Source organism: Lathamus discolor, chromosome 5 (assembly GCF_037157495.1).
Source record: "Lathamus discolor isolate bLatDis1 chromosome 5, bLatDis1.hap1, whole genome shotgun sequence".
NCBI lineage: Eukaryota > Metazoa > Chordata > Aves > Psittaciformes > Psittacidae > Lathamus > Lathamus discolor.
In genome coordinates, this window is record NC_088888.1 from 29,078,083 (window position 1) to 29,094,232 (window position 16,150).

Sequence of the window (16,150 nt, forward strand, 5' to 3'; positions counted from 1 at the left end):
CAATGTCTAGTAAACTTTCCTTTACAGCTGTTAAGATGGTTTGTTCTAATTTCTTAAACAGTGGAATGCTGTAACTGTAGTGATGGTAAAAATCTTTAATTAAAGATACAATTTCTTTACTGTGAGGTTTGTGAGACACTGGAACAAACTGCCAAGGGAGCCTGTGGCTGCCTCATCCATGGCAGTGTCCCAACACCAGGCTGGATGGAGCTTTGAGCAACTTGCTCTAGTGGGAAGTGTCCCTGCCCATGGCAGGGGAGGTTGGAACTGGATGATCTTTAAGGTTCCTTCCAACCCAAACCATTCTATGATTCTATGATAAATCTCACTTACAGGACAGATAATACAGTTTTACACAGAACAATCTTTTTTAGCGACCTTTATGAGGCAATCACTCAAAACAGTTTGGGTTGTTCGGCTTGTTTTTGAATTTAAAAAACCCTGTATTTGGAATTCTGCTAGTATTTGAACTCATGACAAGCATTAAGCTGTGCAAGATAACAAGGCCATGTACAGGTAAATAAGCATGCAGTGACATACGTACCAAATCAAGAGACTGTTTATGGAAACAACTTTTTCATAGTTACTCATGGTAAGTTTGTACGGTATTACCATCCAGTATCCGGGCACTTTTAGCTCTTTTAGTTTTAATCAAGCTCTTTTAGTTTTAATCAAGCTGATGATGTAGTCAACCACACAGATCACTACATTTCAATAATGAATTTAGTATTTTACAGTTGGGCTTTCAAAGTAGCAATATCATTCTGAAAGACATCTCCATAACCTAAAAAGATTTGTTCCAGGTTTGTATCGAAAAGAGCATAGGTTCAAGAGATGAACTTTGCATTAAAGAAAACAGACCCCCAAGAATGATCATGGAGTTTTGGGCTGGTGTTTTTCTAATACTATTTTTTGATGTCTTAAGTGGGTGCAGTGTATAGCCCGTTACTTGTACCAGTGATATGCTGTGAATCAGGTTTGTTCTGAGCATCTACATCATCACCTCAATCACAGTTTCCCAGTAATGCACTAAATATTTAATTTTCCTTCAACATGTTACTCTCTGGTTATAGTTTTAGAATCTCTGTCTATGTATTGCTTTCCTTGATGAAACAAACAATACTTACATTTGTACTGGAAAAATCTCATTTTTGTCTGATGCTGATGCAGAGAGGAGGTACCTATAGCTCCAAAATAATCAAACAAACAAAAACACCATAAAAAATCAAAAAATCTTATTGGGACTTTACCCTTTAAGGTAAACCAGGTGCATTTTCCTCTTGTTGTCTGGAAAATTTGATCTTTTCATATGTCATTTAATCCTGAGAAGTTTCTAAGTTTCTGAAATCAGCAAGTTTCCTGTTGGAAACTGCAATGTGAGTATAAAGATATTAATTCAGTTGCTGGTGTGCCTGCCAATCTGGATCATGAAACAGACTTCAAACCCCAATCGCCTTCAGTGATTGAGGAAATGAGCTAAAGAAAAGTTCCTGGCTCCATGCAGAACACGAAGATGGGGATTTTTTTGTTCAATCCACAGCCTTTACTACCTGGCACTGTATTACCTTTATCATGCAAGAGCCATACACTTTGTATAGCTCAGAATACCAAGGCATAACAAATATAAACTATGAGAACTTACTCAGCAATACAATGTGTAGTGTTTTATTAAAATTAATGCTTGGCTATAAAAACTCAAGCTGTTCTGTAGCACTAACTCATTTTCAATAAAGAGTAGAGAACAGACTGTATTTTTTTCTGTCTATTATAGCACGGTTCTTATTAACCTGTAGTCCCTTCTATTTTATGGCAGAAATTCTTTGACCTTGAGGAAGAGAATGCGTGCTTTCTTAAAGAACAGAAGAACACTTCCCTTCCCAAATTAAATCGTAACAAATATATGGTGACTGATGGAGCTGCATATATTGGTAAGTAACCACATCTCAAGAAATTCTAGTTTGTAGCCAAAGCCCGAAGTAACACCCATTTGTAAATGAGGAATCTACAGCTGACATGCTTAAGTAATAGTTAATTTCTTTCCTAACCTGGATGGAAACTGAGCTTTCAGCTTCTTCTCATTTAAAAACTTCTCCCCCTTCCCCCAGGAATCAGTTTCTCAAAAGCAACAGTCTGCTTTCGGTGTTTAAAAAGACACTGAGAACACAAATACAGCACGCTTTATGAAGTAGGCATAAATTGGCATATTAACGTATCCTGTTTCTACAGTTCAATGAGGATGCACTGTTCTCCACTTCCCATGTTATTACTAAAGCTGTAAATACTTTTGTACAGATGCCTTTCATCCTCACCTTCTGAAGGATTATTCCATTTACTGCAATGGCATTTCAGATACCCTCCTAACAATAGGTACAGATCTGAATAGTAATTGGGGTTAAAGGTGTATTTAAGTAAGGTCTCTAGCAAAAGTTCATTATCCATCAAATGCTTACTGAACACAGGCTGATAACTTACTTCCTCTTAAAAAATATGACTGCTTGAGCTGTGTGTGAGCTGCAGGATCAGAAAAGTGCGACTGGACTGAAAGGTAACTCATGAGATTTTATAACACTAAGAGAGAAAACATGCATTCTAATATGCTGCAGCTTGACGCTTTATACTAGCTTAATTCCTCTCACTGCAAAGGGCTTAAAGCCAGCAATTGCAGAGGCAATGAGTGAGGGCAAAGGCTGCAACCCAGAAGTATTCTGCCAATGCACACACAGAGATGCAGAATCCCAAGTCATGCAGAGATACAACCAACAGCTACTCTGAAAAGCTCACCTTGCTGGGCTCTAAGCACACCCACCCACCTACCCTGCTCTCAACCTGTCCAAATCTTATTTTTCACTTCCAGTAGTGCAGCTTATTCCTCTTGTCTCCCAAATGTTTTATGAGTCATCGTGTGCAACCCCCAATATTTTTTTTTACTCTATTTTAAATTCCTTCCAATAGCCAGATCAAATTTCAGTAACTTAGAACCTGTCTACACAGCATGGATTCTTAGCTGAGTTGGTTTTTTAATTTCCCATTGTTCTTACATACTTACATATACATAAATGAAAGAAATACATACTGAAAGCTGTGTACAATGCAAATATATGTTAAGGACCTGACACACCTTTTACTTGAAAGCATAGGAAGAAATGTCCCATATGATAAGGCTTCAATTTACCATCCTTGGCAACTTCAGAACTCTCAACATTTCCTGCTGAAGTAGTTGAAATGAAACTGAAATAAAAGGAATAAATTTCTCAAGATACCTTCATGTTTATGTATGTTCAGATGTTATTTTAAAAGCTGACCTCTACTAACAGCATTTTTTTCTCCAAAATACTGCATATGTTGTAAATGTACAACTTAAATAGTTCGAGTTCTAGTGAAATAAAAACAAATAACTGAAACTCTTGGTTTACCTGTTCTCCATTAATCCAATTAACCTCTTTGCCTTGTGATCACCAGGATTTGGAATGTTTGTTACCTTAGATTTCAAGAAAGGCAATAATAACTGGCATAAAGCAGTAAAACCTGCTTTTCTTTCCTGAAGGAGTATCTATCAATGGGTAACTTGCATAAGATAGATCTATTGGTTTGGGTCAGCACTGCCATCTACTTTAAATTGTTTATACAGGAGAAAAAAAAATCATTCTTGGCACTGAAAAGGCCAATAAGGAATGTAGATGGCGTAATATTACACTATATGCAAACGGGAGAGCAATTTAGTTCTGAATAAATAAAAGAACCTGGTTTCACTTCTTATGAAGGATTACAGCTATTAAACTTCCAGAAACTCTGCACTGCACACTGGTACGTAATGGAGTTTTTCTTTCCTGCTAGTACAGAAAACTTCTGCCTGTGCCCAGGTAGGCACTGGGACAAATTATACTGTATCATGCTGGATTGGCTTTGGGGAGATCGCTCTTTTTGTTTTCTTTTTAGTGTCAGAAACTCACTGTAATTTCCTGCCTTTACTCGTAGGTAATTTTGATTGGGTAGGCAATGCTTTTACGCAGAATGCTGGAGCTGGCCTTGTTATCAACCAAGCAGACGCGGGAAACAGCACGAGCATCATTAAGCAACTCAAGGCTGTTTTTGAAAGGGACTGGTATTCACATTATGCCAAAAGTTTACAACCAACAAAAATCCCAAACTGCTTTAATCACAAACTTAATAAAGTGACATCAAATAAGACTGCCATGAGCAATGTGAATTAGAAAGACTATTTTACTGTTTAGAATGATGATGAAGAAATGACGCTGGGCTCGTAGCCCTCTTTCTTTCATACTTACAGACAAAAGACATAAAAAGCAAAAAAAAAAGTTTGGTTGGGGGGGTGTTTTTAGGAAAAAAGCACACTTATATAAAAACTGTCTAAACTATATTCTCGATATTAAATTATTTAAGATTTTCAAGTTTGTAACTTCTGACACTGAATGTCATTTCTGCTTCCACGTTAATTTTAATGTTCTGTGTTTTAATTTAACAGCATGTGTCAATTTTTCTGTTTCAGTTTTAGGATTTTCCCTTATTGAAAACCTGGCTAGAACAAACTGTGAGGCAAAACCAAGATTCATGCTATGAAATGGCAGAATTCTAAGATCAGTTATGATTAATGTTCAAGTAGATGGCAGGTTTACTGTGTTAGAAAACATAACGGAATAAGCAAACTTTCACCATACAAATCATTCCCTTTAAATAAATAGCCAGTCACTCGAATACTTCCTTATTTGAGCATTTAGTTTGAGTATCACTCCTCCATGTCTTCAAACTAGCCTTAAAACACATAAGAGTTACATGACTGGTAATTCATTTATCTATCTATCTCCTAAATGTATGAGAAAGTGTTGAGGGATTGGGGTTGGTCTCACCAGATTCATCATAATCCCTAAAGCCTTTCAGATAAATGGATTTTTTTAATCAAAGTAATATGGATTCCTTTCAACATAATAGTTATTTCAAATGATTGATTCATGTTTCATCTAACAAAATCTCTGGATTAATAGCAAAGACCTAGGACTGATTTTTTTTTTTTTTTTTGTAATCTCAAGGAAATGTCTTCCCCAAGTTTAATATTTATCACGTGAGAGTCAGCGGTTGGGTGATGACTCATTATCACGTTATCATATTTTATAGATTATGCATATATAAAAAAATCAAATACTGCTTTTTAGGAAGGTCAAGGGTTATCCAAAATCATGCAATAATTGTTGTTAAATGTTCGCAGTCATTTTGTTTGATTTTACACCTAACTTTTACTTAAAAAATAAATCATGAAATGGCATTTCTTGATCAAATGACATCCATCAGCACAAACAGAAATGTGATGCCTTTATTTAGGCCACAGTTTCAACTGGTGTTAACAGTGTGCCTCTACAAACACAACTTGGTTGCACCAAGAAGCACCTGTTCCATGAAAGTATGAATTTGCTCTTAAACAAAAAATTGCATATAGATGTTTGACAATGATTTTTCTCTAGTCAGAGCTGTAATAGCTTCATTTCATAATAAAAATGTTTCATTACTATCCCTCTGCTTCTGTGGAACAAATACAGCCATGAAAGCAAACTGTGTTCTGCGGGTTTTAGAACTTTCACAGAACTTTTTGCAAAATGCAGACTTTTGCACCTGGCTGTATGTTACTGAAGGCACACTTTGAAAGCAGCAGAAGGAAAACCAACTATATCCCAAGGTACTACTTTAATCTTAAGAACAAGTTATAAACTGTGCCTTTCAAAACACTGGTTTCATTTACAAGGTCAAAGAAAGTTGACACTTATTTTAAAGGAAGCACAGCTTATGAAATTCTAATGAGGTAACATATGCACAACTTCAAATTGCCAGCTTAGACACACCACAAAACCAGTTATGATCACAAAAGGCACACTTTTGACAAAGAATAATTGTTTCTTTTGCAATTGCCAAGATTTACATCATACTGAAAAATGAAAAGTTGTCAACTTTGATGGAACAGATTCTGCACAGCCCTACTGCTCAGTAACATTTTCTAATACTCAGACACACACATGATGTTTATTACCCCACCCCAACAGAAAAGCATATACTCTCGACATTCACATAAGAAATAAGTGAAGGAAGGATCTTTGTGAAGAGTGATTTCTGTATTTTCTTCTTTCTATATGTAATTTAGAATGTGTACACCAGGTATGAGAGAGTGATCCCCAGCACTTAATTTACTTGGTGGGGTTTTTTTGTTTAAGAAACAAGTATTAATCCATATTGAATTCTAGTGAAAAATTTAACCAGGTTATACCACCAATGAATTTAGTCTCGAGTCAAAGCTAAAGAATACAAAATTAAACAAAAACCCACCACATCTTTAGAAGCCAGTTATTTGTAAAGCTTCTAACACCCCCAGGCATGGGTGACCTTAAAGCCTGATATAAACTTAATATTTAGTCCTTATATAAGACACAAAAACACCCCAAACAAACACCACCCCCCCACCACCCCACCACCCCCACTGTCCAGCATTGTTAATTGTAGCACCTGATGGCAGTAACATACAGGAATGAATCAATGTATTTTTTTCCCTCTTGCATTATGGATACTAGAAGTGTGTCAAGTGTTTTAAGACATCTTGTAATGTGGAGGTAATAATGGAAGATCCAAGTGGAACGGAACTCTGTCAGATGATGAAGCTAAGCCGTCTGTTTACAAAATAGGATTTAGTGATGAAATCAGACTGGAGTTACCACTGACCTTCTATTTAGTATATCCAATGAATGGGCCAGATGTAGTAGTTTTACTGAACAGATGCTAGGGAAATACAATCATGAATGTTAGCCAGATGCATAAGTTTACAAATGTATTCTTACCGGCCTGATAAACAAATACTGGTGCTTCAACAATGCCCCCAAAGCGACGATACGTAAAAGTACCTTTTAAAAGTGTATTTTGTTGAGGTTTTATGAACAGAAAAGTTTTGGGGTTTTTTAAACAACTCTTGATGTATAACAGCAGTCAGCCATCCTACATACAGACTGGCAGACTCAAGTTTCAGATATTTTACTAACTGTTTAGAATGGCAGCAGCTCCAAAGTAGTACAGAAGGCTCTGATCTGTTACCTTAGCCAAAAGACAAAGTGCATCCTTGGACTTCAACAAGTAGGAAATTAAAAATACCAGATTATTCTTTGAAGTTGTTTAAGGGGATTATACTCAATTACTTGTTTTGGGTTAGCACTGTTACTGTTTAACTTGATTTGCTGTAGCAGCCTTGATTTTGGCTTCAGATCTTTTTACCGTTGTAAATAAATCTGGAGCAAATCCATTACAGTGCTTGCACATGGGTTTAGCAGGGACCAGAATCTAGACCTGCTTCCTCTTGCTTTAGCTCTCCTGAGTAACACCGTTGCATGGGCTATTTCCAAACTTAAGGATGTGCATTCAGTGGTTTCTCACAGACCTCACAGGCATAATCCAAAAGATGCACTTTCTCTAATCCCCTTCTAACTGGCATTGGTAACTCTGTCGTATTAAAGGCAATTTCCTAAACAGAATGGCTTTATTCTTAAAGAATACAGACTGTAATTGTTGTTTGCTGCAAACATTTACTAGTGCCTTATTCATACAAGCTTTTGTTTAACTGCTTCTCACGTGAAGTCCTGCTAAAGATGTGTCTAGTACTGCGGCATACAGCAACCTTCCTGAGACTACATATTGTGTAGTCTACAGGTTAGTAATGAAAACTAGAGTCACAAAAAGACAAAAACTGAATGTGAGATGTTGGTCCAAACCACAAGCACATCTAAATTTGAGCATTTTTATCCAAGCCCAGTTCTACAACCAAATTTCACAAATACTCCTGTCTCCGTTGTCAACTAATCCACAACACAGAACTATTCTGTCCTGTAACAGTGTAAAAGTAAGTAAAATCTGAATTTCCCCAACACCTGGCTGATACCAAAAGCATAACCACAGAATTGCTGTAAGCACAGGATGAAGTCCAAAAATCATGCAGTGGTTTCTTTACCATTCTTGCATGTTAAGTCTTAAGTTGCTTTGGGCTGGCTTACCATTTTTTTCTACCTGAATCATGAATTAGTATCCACAACTACTCTCATCTTCTATTCCGAGGCCAGAAGAGGATGAATTATGTGCCATGGCACAACAGCCATAGCTGTACCCTACAAGGAACAGATCTGAAAAATAAGTTTTGCACAATACAGGGCCAAGTGTTCCTTCAAGTAAATCCAGGCTCTGTGGGTGTTAGAAACAAGTAAAAATGCCTCAGAAAGCTATTTTTAAGACCTACACATTATTCACTATACTACTAGCTACCTAAATTCTACTTCTACATTGAGATTTGCATACGTAAAAACTGAACAACTAAGCTGTGCGTGAGTACCTGACGTTTAACCCTAAAAAGAAACTCAGTCAAAGAATTTCTAGGGAGTTTTTTTGTGACTTTAGTGTGTACTTACTGAAAATGGAGCAGACTTTCTCATCAAGATGCTAAAGACATCAGCTGGCTACTCCAGTTCTTCAAACTGAAATCCTTTATAAATGTTCCCATCTTGAGTATCATGTGCTTGACTCCTGAGAATGGCCTTATAGAGTGTGCTAAGTTATCTTAAAACCATTTTGGACTTCAAAATTAACTGTTCATTTTAATACAAAAATACTAATTACATGTATAGTATGTTTCCAGATAGTAATTTCTGGCATTGTGTTTTAATTCCACTCTTATCCCTTCTCTACGTATATATTAATGTTTTTTTAATCACTGTTAATCCAATTCAGTCTATGTAAAAAAAAAAAACCAGAATGAATCCTTGGTGTACTTAAATTCACAACGATACCTCCTGAGTTGAAGGCACCAGTAAACATATTCCACTTGTAATACTGCAGAGTATAGTAGCTCAACTGATACTGTAGGGCAATTATTTTTCTTAGCTGTAGTTTTTCACTTTATTACTGCTGGATGTTATTTATGAATTTCTCAGTGTTAAATCAGGTTGCTCTTGCATCATCACTTTGCACAAATGCCTTAGAAGCTTGCCAAACTAGCATGTAAAAGAAACCTCATTCAAAATAGTTTAGACAGGAAAAGAAGAACTCATACTTTACACTCTGTGGATGCTGAAGTCAACAGATGAATTCCAGTCTTATGGTACAGTGGAGCTTTCTATTGTACCTCCTGTTTTGATTAGCCCTGCATGGACTTCAAAGAAAAAGTCTGTGAGAATTGTATGGTTGAATAATCTTGAGATCAGGAATTTACAGAGAACCTCATTGAAGAATCCAGCTGCACTGAGCAGGTTCAACACAGTAACTCGAATTGGGTTTTTATGAAATCCCATTTCTATTCCATATTCATATGCTACAACTGCATTAACACACTACGGTTAGGTTTTCCATAAAGTTCAAAATACACACAGGACAAAAATCACATTACTGAGAATTACTCTGCTATAATCAGTAGAGTCAGCTCTTTTGCTCACTATGCTGCAGTTTTACAGGAAGACCTTAATAAATCTTTTTAATCCAGTAAAGTGAACATGGCAATTTTCCCCTTAAGAAGAGAAATAAGATTGATGGCTGATTCAGGCTACAGAACAGAACATAATATAATAAAATGGCTGACAACTGTAGCATTCCAGAGGACTGTTCTGTGCTCTTTTATGTTGCATGGTGTCAAACATGAATGACACAAATTACATGTATCACAACAGTGTTGCGTGAGCACCTAGTGGGAACTGCATTTCACATAGCAATATCCATCCCTCCTGTAACAGCATAAAATGTAGTAAGGGTAGAGAGGAAGGGGCAAAAATAGCTGCAGAGGCAAACCAATTTGAATGAGACTGAGTTAATGGACTGGGTGCTGGCCTAAAAGCTCTGGGCTACATTCACATTTTGTTCTGTCTGGAAAATCCTGTATTTCTTATGCATTCATCTTGCTCTTCTTTATACAAGTGAACTCCCATGACTGTTTTCATAATGAGGAAGGAACCTTTGACAGCTACAAACTTAAGAGAAAGAAATCAGCATGAATAAAAGCCCATCAATTTCTATGTAGCAGATACTGAGAAGTAAAGCAGTATTTGAAATGGGGCTCTTCCTTGTACATTAGCACTTTCTAGTGTCATATAAGCAAGGACTTACAACACAGCACACATCTGTAAATTCCACATCATATACAGCATTTGCATACGTTCCCTGAATATACAGTCAAATCAGACGGATACCATTCTGAACTCCTAATAAACTGGTGAAAACTAAGCAAAAGTATCAGGTAATCAAATTTGACAAAGTAATCGCACAAATAGAAAATTCTACACTCTCCTCCGCCCCCCAAGTGCTATTATATCAAGTTCATAAATTACTTAGGAGCTGCAATTATTTTCAAATGTAACTTTGAGATACTTAATGGGGATTTTAATTGGGAACAAATCTTTACACAAAAGATTAAAGGCATTGTCTAAGCAAGACAGCGTGTAACAAACTGAGCAGCTCTTCAAATTGGAGTGTGTGGAACAACATTTTATTGACTGAGTTGATAACAAATGATTTCAAGTAGATTTGCCCAGTACACAATTACTCCACATTATTCCTGTTTTGTAATTCTTCAAATAACACTGTACCTGTATTCAATGTTTTTCTTGAAATCTGACAGAAAAGCAGGAGGCTTCTAGAAGTGACAGCTGTTTCTTTCTAAATGTCACAGAGCTGTTCTACTCTCACTTGTCCTCTGTCTCCTACTTCTTCAACCACCCAGCTGAGGTTTTCACTTATCACTGCCTGCCAAGCAAAGAAAATAAAATATTTTTAGTTATCTGCTGCTTCTGAAAACTGCTGGCTGCTCAGCATGCTTTTGTCCTTTGAGCAATTCCCCACCTAATGTGATATTAGAGAAAGCATAATAAAGGAGGTCAAACATATAATTCCAGGGTCCTCATATAGTTCCCCACCTGGAGAGACACATGCAAAATGTGGAAGAAAAAGAAGGTGGGTGGTGGGGAAGATGTCTGGCAAACTTTAAATGAGGTAGAGGTTCTTCTGGTGGCTTCATTTTAATATTGTGTAAGCCACTCTTTACCATACAACCAGATTTGTAATGACTGAAATGTGCAGCTAACTTTGGCATGAAAAGGTGAGAAGTCAAATACACCTTGTCTTTAGGAACTGAATCAATTTATTCACTTTCTAAGAATGGTGAAAGAGGCAGGTAAAAATGGAGAATTAGTTGCCTCCTTTTTTCAAGGAATAGCCCAGGCTGCTACTGGAAATACAGCTGATGATAAAAGTTTCAAAATTAAGAGCAAAGATATTACACATCCAACTTCTATCAATTCTCAAAAGGTGGTGCACAGCTGACATACCTGTGGGAACTCAGGGCTCAGAGCTTTGTGCTAACTAACTTCTTTGTGGCAAACTGTCAGGTTTCTCAGGAGACCTCCTTTTCCTCTGTCTCACTATACTCAAGACAGCTGTGACATCTGCTTTTAACAAGCTCCAGATTCTTCAAACTAGATTATAACAATCTCTAGATTCTTATATCTTCAAACTGGATAATAACAGATTTCCAAATTAGATTATAACAATTTTCCCTGAGGAAAGAAAAAAAATGAATGACAAATTCAGTGAAGGACTCAAAGAACCTAGTACAAATATTAAAATGCATAAGAAATCAGGACCAAAACCAGAACACACTCTCATTTTTGCCAATGTTAATTAAAAAAGAATTGGAAAAAGAATGAGAGGCCAGTGCATGCCTCGGATTAATGAAGTTGGAATTTATAAACCGAAACACTGTCATGTTTGTGGACAGTCCACGCATCTAAACTGCTGTGAACCACTAGCTTTGATAAATGGTACAAAGGTTTCAGCATTCAAAGTCTAATGTCCATGTATACAGCCTAAATGGCAGGAAAAAATGGGGTTCTGTATTTATAGAGAACCTACTTCCAAATAATCATTTAAAAAAAAATAAAACAATCACTTCTCACAGCATTAATGTCTTCAGATGTCAACACAGAGGTCACAGTGAACACATCTGGAGAAAGACAGGAAAGCAAAATCTGTGGCAGCAAGCAAGCCAACTGAAATAACCTTTAAGCCTATTTTCCAAGTGCCAGTTAATAGAATAAAAGCACTCAGATGTCCCCATCTCAGATTCCAAATAGCCTTGTATCAGATTCCAAACAAAGAGCTGAAGGTCCCCATATACATGCATGGAGACACATCCTCAAAGGAAAAATTAGCATCTGTGCCAGAAGAGCTTGGAACATGTCTAGTACAATGAGTTGCTCCACTGCTGTCCTACTGACAGGAAATAGTACAGCTCTTTCTAGAAAGGGCCACATACCATTTACTAGAATACAGGAATACGCCCATATAAAGTATCTTGGAATAACGAACTACACAAGGCCCACAGCACAGAAATACATCAATGTAACCATTTCTGATAACACATACCAAAGCCATCTACTCACCTTTTCATTCCCACATTACACATGTGCCAAAGCTCACTTTTTTATAAACAAAGGGCAACGTTTCTCTCTGAACTAAATATTCCAGAGAGGATTATACTTTTTTCTTTGAAAAAAACCAAACAAAAACAATCAAAAAAAAAAGAGAAAACAGCAACCACTGCCCCAATACTCTATTTTCCCTTTCCTCACTCCACTTCTTCATTGGCAAAGGTTTCCCCTATCTCCCCTTCTGTCTCGTCTTTTTCCTTTTCAAGCTATTTCCTACATGCTGTTTCTGAATCCCCTGCAAGCCTTGCACAACTAACACACATGTTGCCTCCAGGTATTTTGCTCGCTGTTGTCCTGAAGGCACACACCAGGTTAACCTGCCAAGCTAGGCAATAACAAGCAACTCAGAACCACAGACAACTTCAAGCCACATGACCTCAACTTTACCCTCCAGGTGGTATTCAGCCACAGAGGGGGTCTACACTGGGTACTGTCATCTTGTGACAGTTAAGGTGGTCCAAGCTTACCACTGTACCCAACACCACTTTCTTCAACAGAAGAAAGAAGACCTCTCTGCAAATGTATTTTAAATCTCCAAGTGTGCTGTTGGCACTGCATTGTGTTCCCTACACAGCCTAGAAGTAGCAGAATTTCTTTGTAAAGTTTGCAGAGCAAAAAGGATATATACTATTTAAGTTTACTACTATACCTCTTCTGATGGAATATCAATTAGAAAAAAAATCTGTCTAAACTTATTTTGAAAACTGCATGGCCAGCTTATGCAGTAGCTAGATACGTGGCAAGGTGGCAGTGTTACTCTCTAAGGAGAATACAATAAATACGCTTATATATTTTGTTCAATTCAAGCACTGCGTAGTCTCCAAGTTCTGCTATGGGAAGTATGGGTAACTTCTCATTATCCTTCCTATTTCAAAACACAGTATTTATCACAGATGTGTACCATACAGCAGCATAGCTTAGGCCTGTTATATAGGTCAGTATCTGCAATGCACACAAGAACATAGTTTGCCACTGCAAATGAGAGTGGCTGCAAAATCTATTTTGGATAATCCAATTTGTATTTGAGGAAATCAATGTGTGGTCATTTCTAGAACTGTGAATATAAGGCAACTGCTGCATGCTTATATATTTGATGAGTTTTATTATACTATATCCTCATATGAATGCCTATGCAGTGTAAATGCTTTAATATAAGATATTAAATGTTTTTTTACACATTATTTTCTATATGATGCTACATTTTCCTGCATGTTTATCCAATTTTTGTGTTGGTATAAAGTGCAAGCTTGAAGACACATGATTTTAGTAACATACACAGCAGCTATTCAAATCCATTCTAAACATGTTCATAGATAAAGACTTTTAATTTGGCAAGAAATGTGCTTCCTTTTGACAACGGGCTTGGTTCACAGGACTACCTGTGTAATTCATGTTTACTTAAGTAAAAAAACAAAACCAACCAAAACCCTGAGTCTGTAAATGGGGCTGTTGACTCTACCGCAAACCACAATATCCATGTGGTTTGACACCTCTGAAAACATAACTCACCTGCTTTTACTAGGAAAACAGATGACCTGTACTGATTCAAACAGAAAAACAGTGCTCTAAAGGAAGCTCAAAACTGAGCAGCTGTTGTGTCTGGTGCTGCAGGATGACAATGTAGCATTTTTTTTTCTTCTTTTTTCTTTATTTAAACAATACTTTCTCATTCTTAATACAGTGAGTTTATGTTATTTGACTGTGAACTGGGCCCACTGTTTACCGTGTTATTATTCATAACCAAAGTTCAAGGTTAATAGAACTGAGTTTGACTTTGGTTTTGGTGAGGTTTGGGAGAGGTGGCTTGGGACAGTGTTGCTGCTGTACCAGTGCATTTTAAACACAGGGTAACCACTGGCTGGAAGACTGATGACTAAGCATTGTCAGTTCTATCTTGCACTGCTGGAAACTAAGTTAATGATGTAACACTAGATCAAGGAAGTAATGCATTAAAGCTATGTAAATATTTTTATTTATCAATGCTGCAGCATCATAGATACCATTTTTCACTGCTTTGATATCCAAGGATTCCTAGTACTACACGAATGTATTTTCATCTGCTTCATCTTTTAGTTTTGGTGCTTTCATTCAAAGCAAAGTAACTTCTATTTCTTTGTACTGCACTGAAATAAAAGAATCTTGTTTCAGTACATAACGCTTTTGTTATTCTTTCTGGTCTGTCTCTGTCAGTGCTTGCTGCCATGAGCACTGAATCATAGAACCATAGAATAGTTAGGGTTGGAAAGGACCTCAAGATCATCTAGTTCCAACCCCCCTGCCATGGACAGGGACACCTCACACTAAACTATCCCACACAAGGCTTCATCCAACCTGGCCTTGAACACCGCCAGGGATGGAGCACTCACAACCTCCCTGGGCAACCGATTCCAGTGCCTCACCACCCTAACAGGAAAGAATTTCCTCCTTACATCCAATCTAAACTTCCTCTGTTTAAGTTTTAACCCGTTACCCCTTGTCCTGTCACTACAGTCCCTGACAAAGAGTCCCTTCCCGGCATCCCTATAGGCCCCCTTCAGGTACTGGAAGGCTGCTATTAGGTCCCCAGGCAGCCTTCTCTTCTCCAGGCTGAACAGCCCCAACTTCCTCAGCCTGTCTTCATACCGGAGGTGCTCCAGTCCCCTGATCATCCTCGTCGCCCTCCTCTGGACTTGTTCCAGCAGTTCCATGTCCTTTTTATGTTGAGGACACCAGAACTGCACACAATACTCCAGGTGAGGTCTCACAAGAGCAGAGTAGAGGGGCAGGATCACCTCCTTCGACCTGCTGGTCACGCTCCTTTTGATGCAGCCCAGGATACGGTTGGCTTTCTGGGCTGCGAGCGCACACTGCCGGCTCATGTTAATTTTCTCATCGACCAGCACCCCCAAGTCCTTCTCTGTAGGGCTACTCTGAATCTCTTCTTTGCCCAGTCTGTAGCTGTGCCTGGGATTGCTCCGACCCAGGTGTAGGACCTTGCACTTGGCATGGTTGAACTTCATAAGGTTGGCATCAGCCCACCTCACAAGCGTGTCAAGGTCCCTCTGGATGGCATCCCTTCCCTCCAGCATATCAACCGGACCACACAGCTTGGTGTCATCGGCAAACTTGCTGAGGGCGCACTCAATCCCACTGTCCATGTCAGCAACGAAGATATTAAACAAGACTGGTCCCAACACCGATCCCTGAGAGACACCACTCGTTACCGGTCTCCAGCCGGACATCGAGCCATTGACCACAATGTGTGGTGTCTTTGTGTGCGGCCGTCCAGCTAGTTCTTTATCCACCAAGTGGTCCATCCATCAAATTGATATCTCTCCAATTTAGAGAGAAGGATGTGGTGTGGGACAGTGTCAAACGCTTTGCACAAGTCCAGGTAGATGACGTCAACCTGTCCTTGCTTCCATTTTTTATAAGCCTCTTTTTTCCTTTGAATTTTCCTCAGCAGCTCCTTATCCATCCAAGGAGGTCTCCTGGCCCTCCTGCTGCACTTCTAGTTGGGATGCAGCACCCTGAGCTTGTAGTAGGTGATCCTTGAATATAAACCAACAGTCTTGGGCCCCCCTGCCCCCCAAGGCTATATCCCACAGAACCTTACTAAGCAGGCTCCTGAAGAGGCCAAAGTCTGCTCTTTTGAAGTCCAGGGCAGT

General features: G+C 38.3%; 2 protein-coding genes across 2 annotated transcripts in view; one reads left to right on the top strand and one right to left on the bottom strand.

The window, feature by feature from the left end:
* Window positions 1-4,322, top strand: part of PLD5 (phospholipase D family member 5) — a 168,058-nt gene extending 163,736 nt beyond the window's left edge. Inside the window, exons 10-11 of the mRNA XM_065680165.1 lie at window positions 1,814-1,928; window positions 3,976-4,322. Of these exons, the coding sequence (XP_065536237.1) occupies window positions 1,814-1,928; window positions 3,976-4,211 (351 nt within the window). The 3' untranslated portion in view covers window positions 4,212-4,322. The remainder of the gene's footprint in view (window positions 1-1,813; window positions 1,929-3,975) is intronic.
* Window positions 1-16,150, bottom strand: part of LOC136015941 (nascent polypeptide-associated complex subunit alpha, muscle-specific form-like) — a 50,984-nt gene that overhangs the window by 10,963 nt on the left and 23,871 nt on the right. Inside the window, exons 4-6 of the mRNA XM_065682591.1 lie at window positions 10,605-10,761; window positions 9,083-9,181; window positions 3,119-3,228 (exon numbers count right to left, since the gene is read on the bottom strand). The gene's annotated coding sequence lies outside the window, so the exon portion shown is untranslated. The remainder of the gene's footprint in view (window positions 1-3,118; window positions 3,229-9,082; window positions 9,182-10,604; window positions 10,762-16,150) is intronic.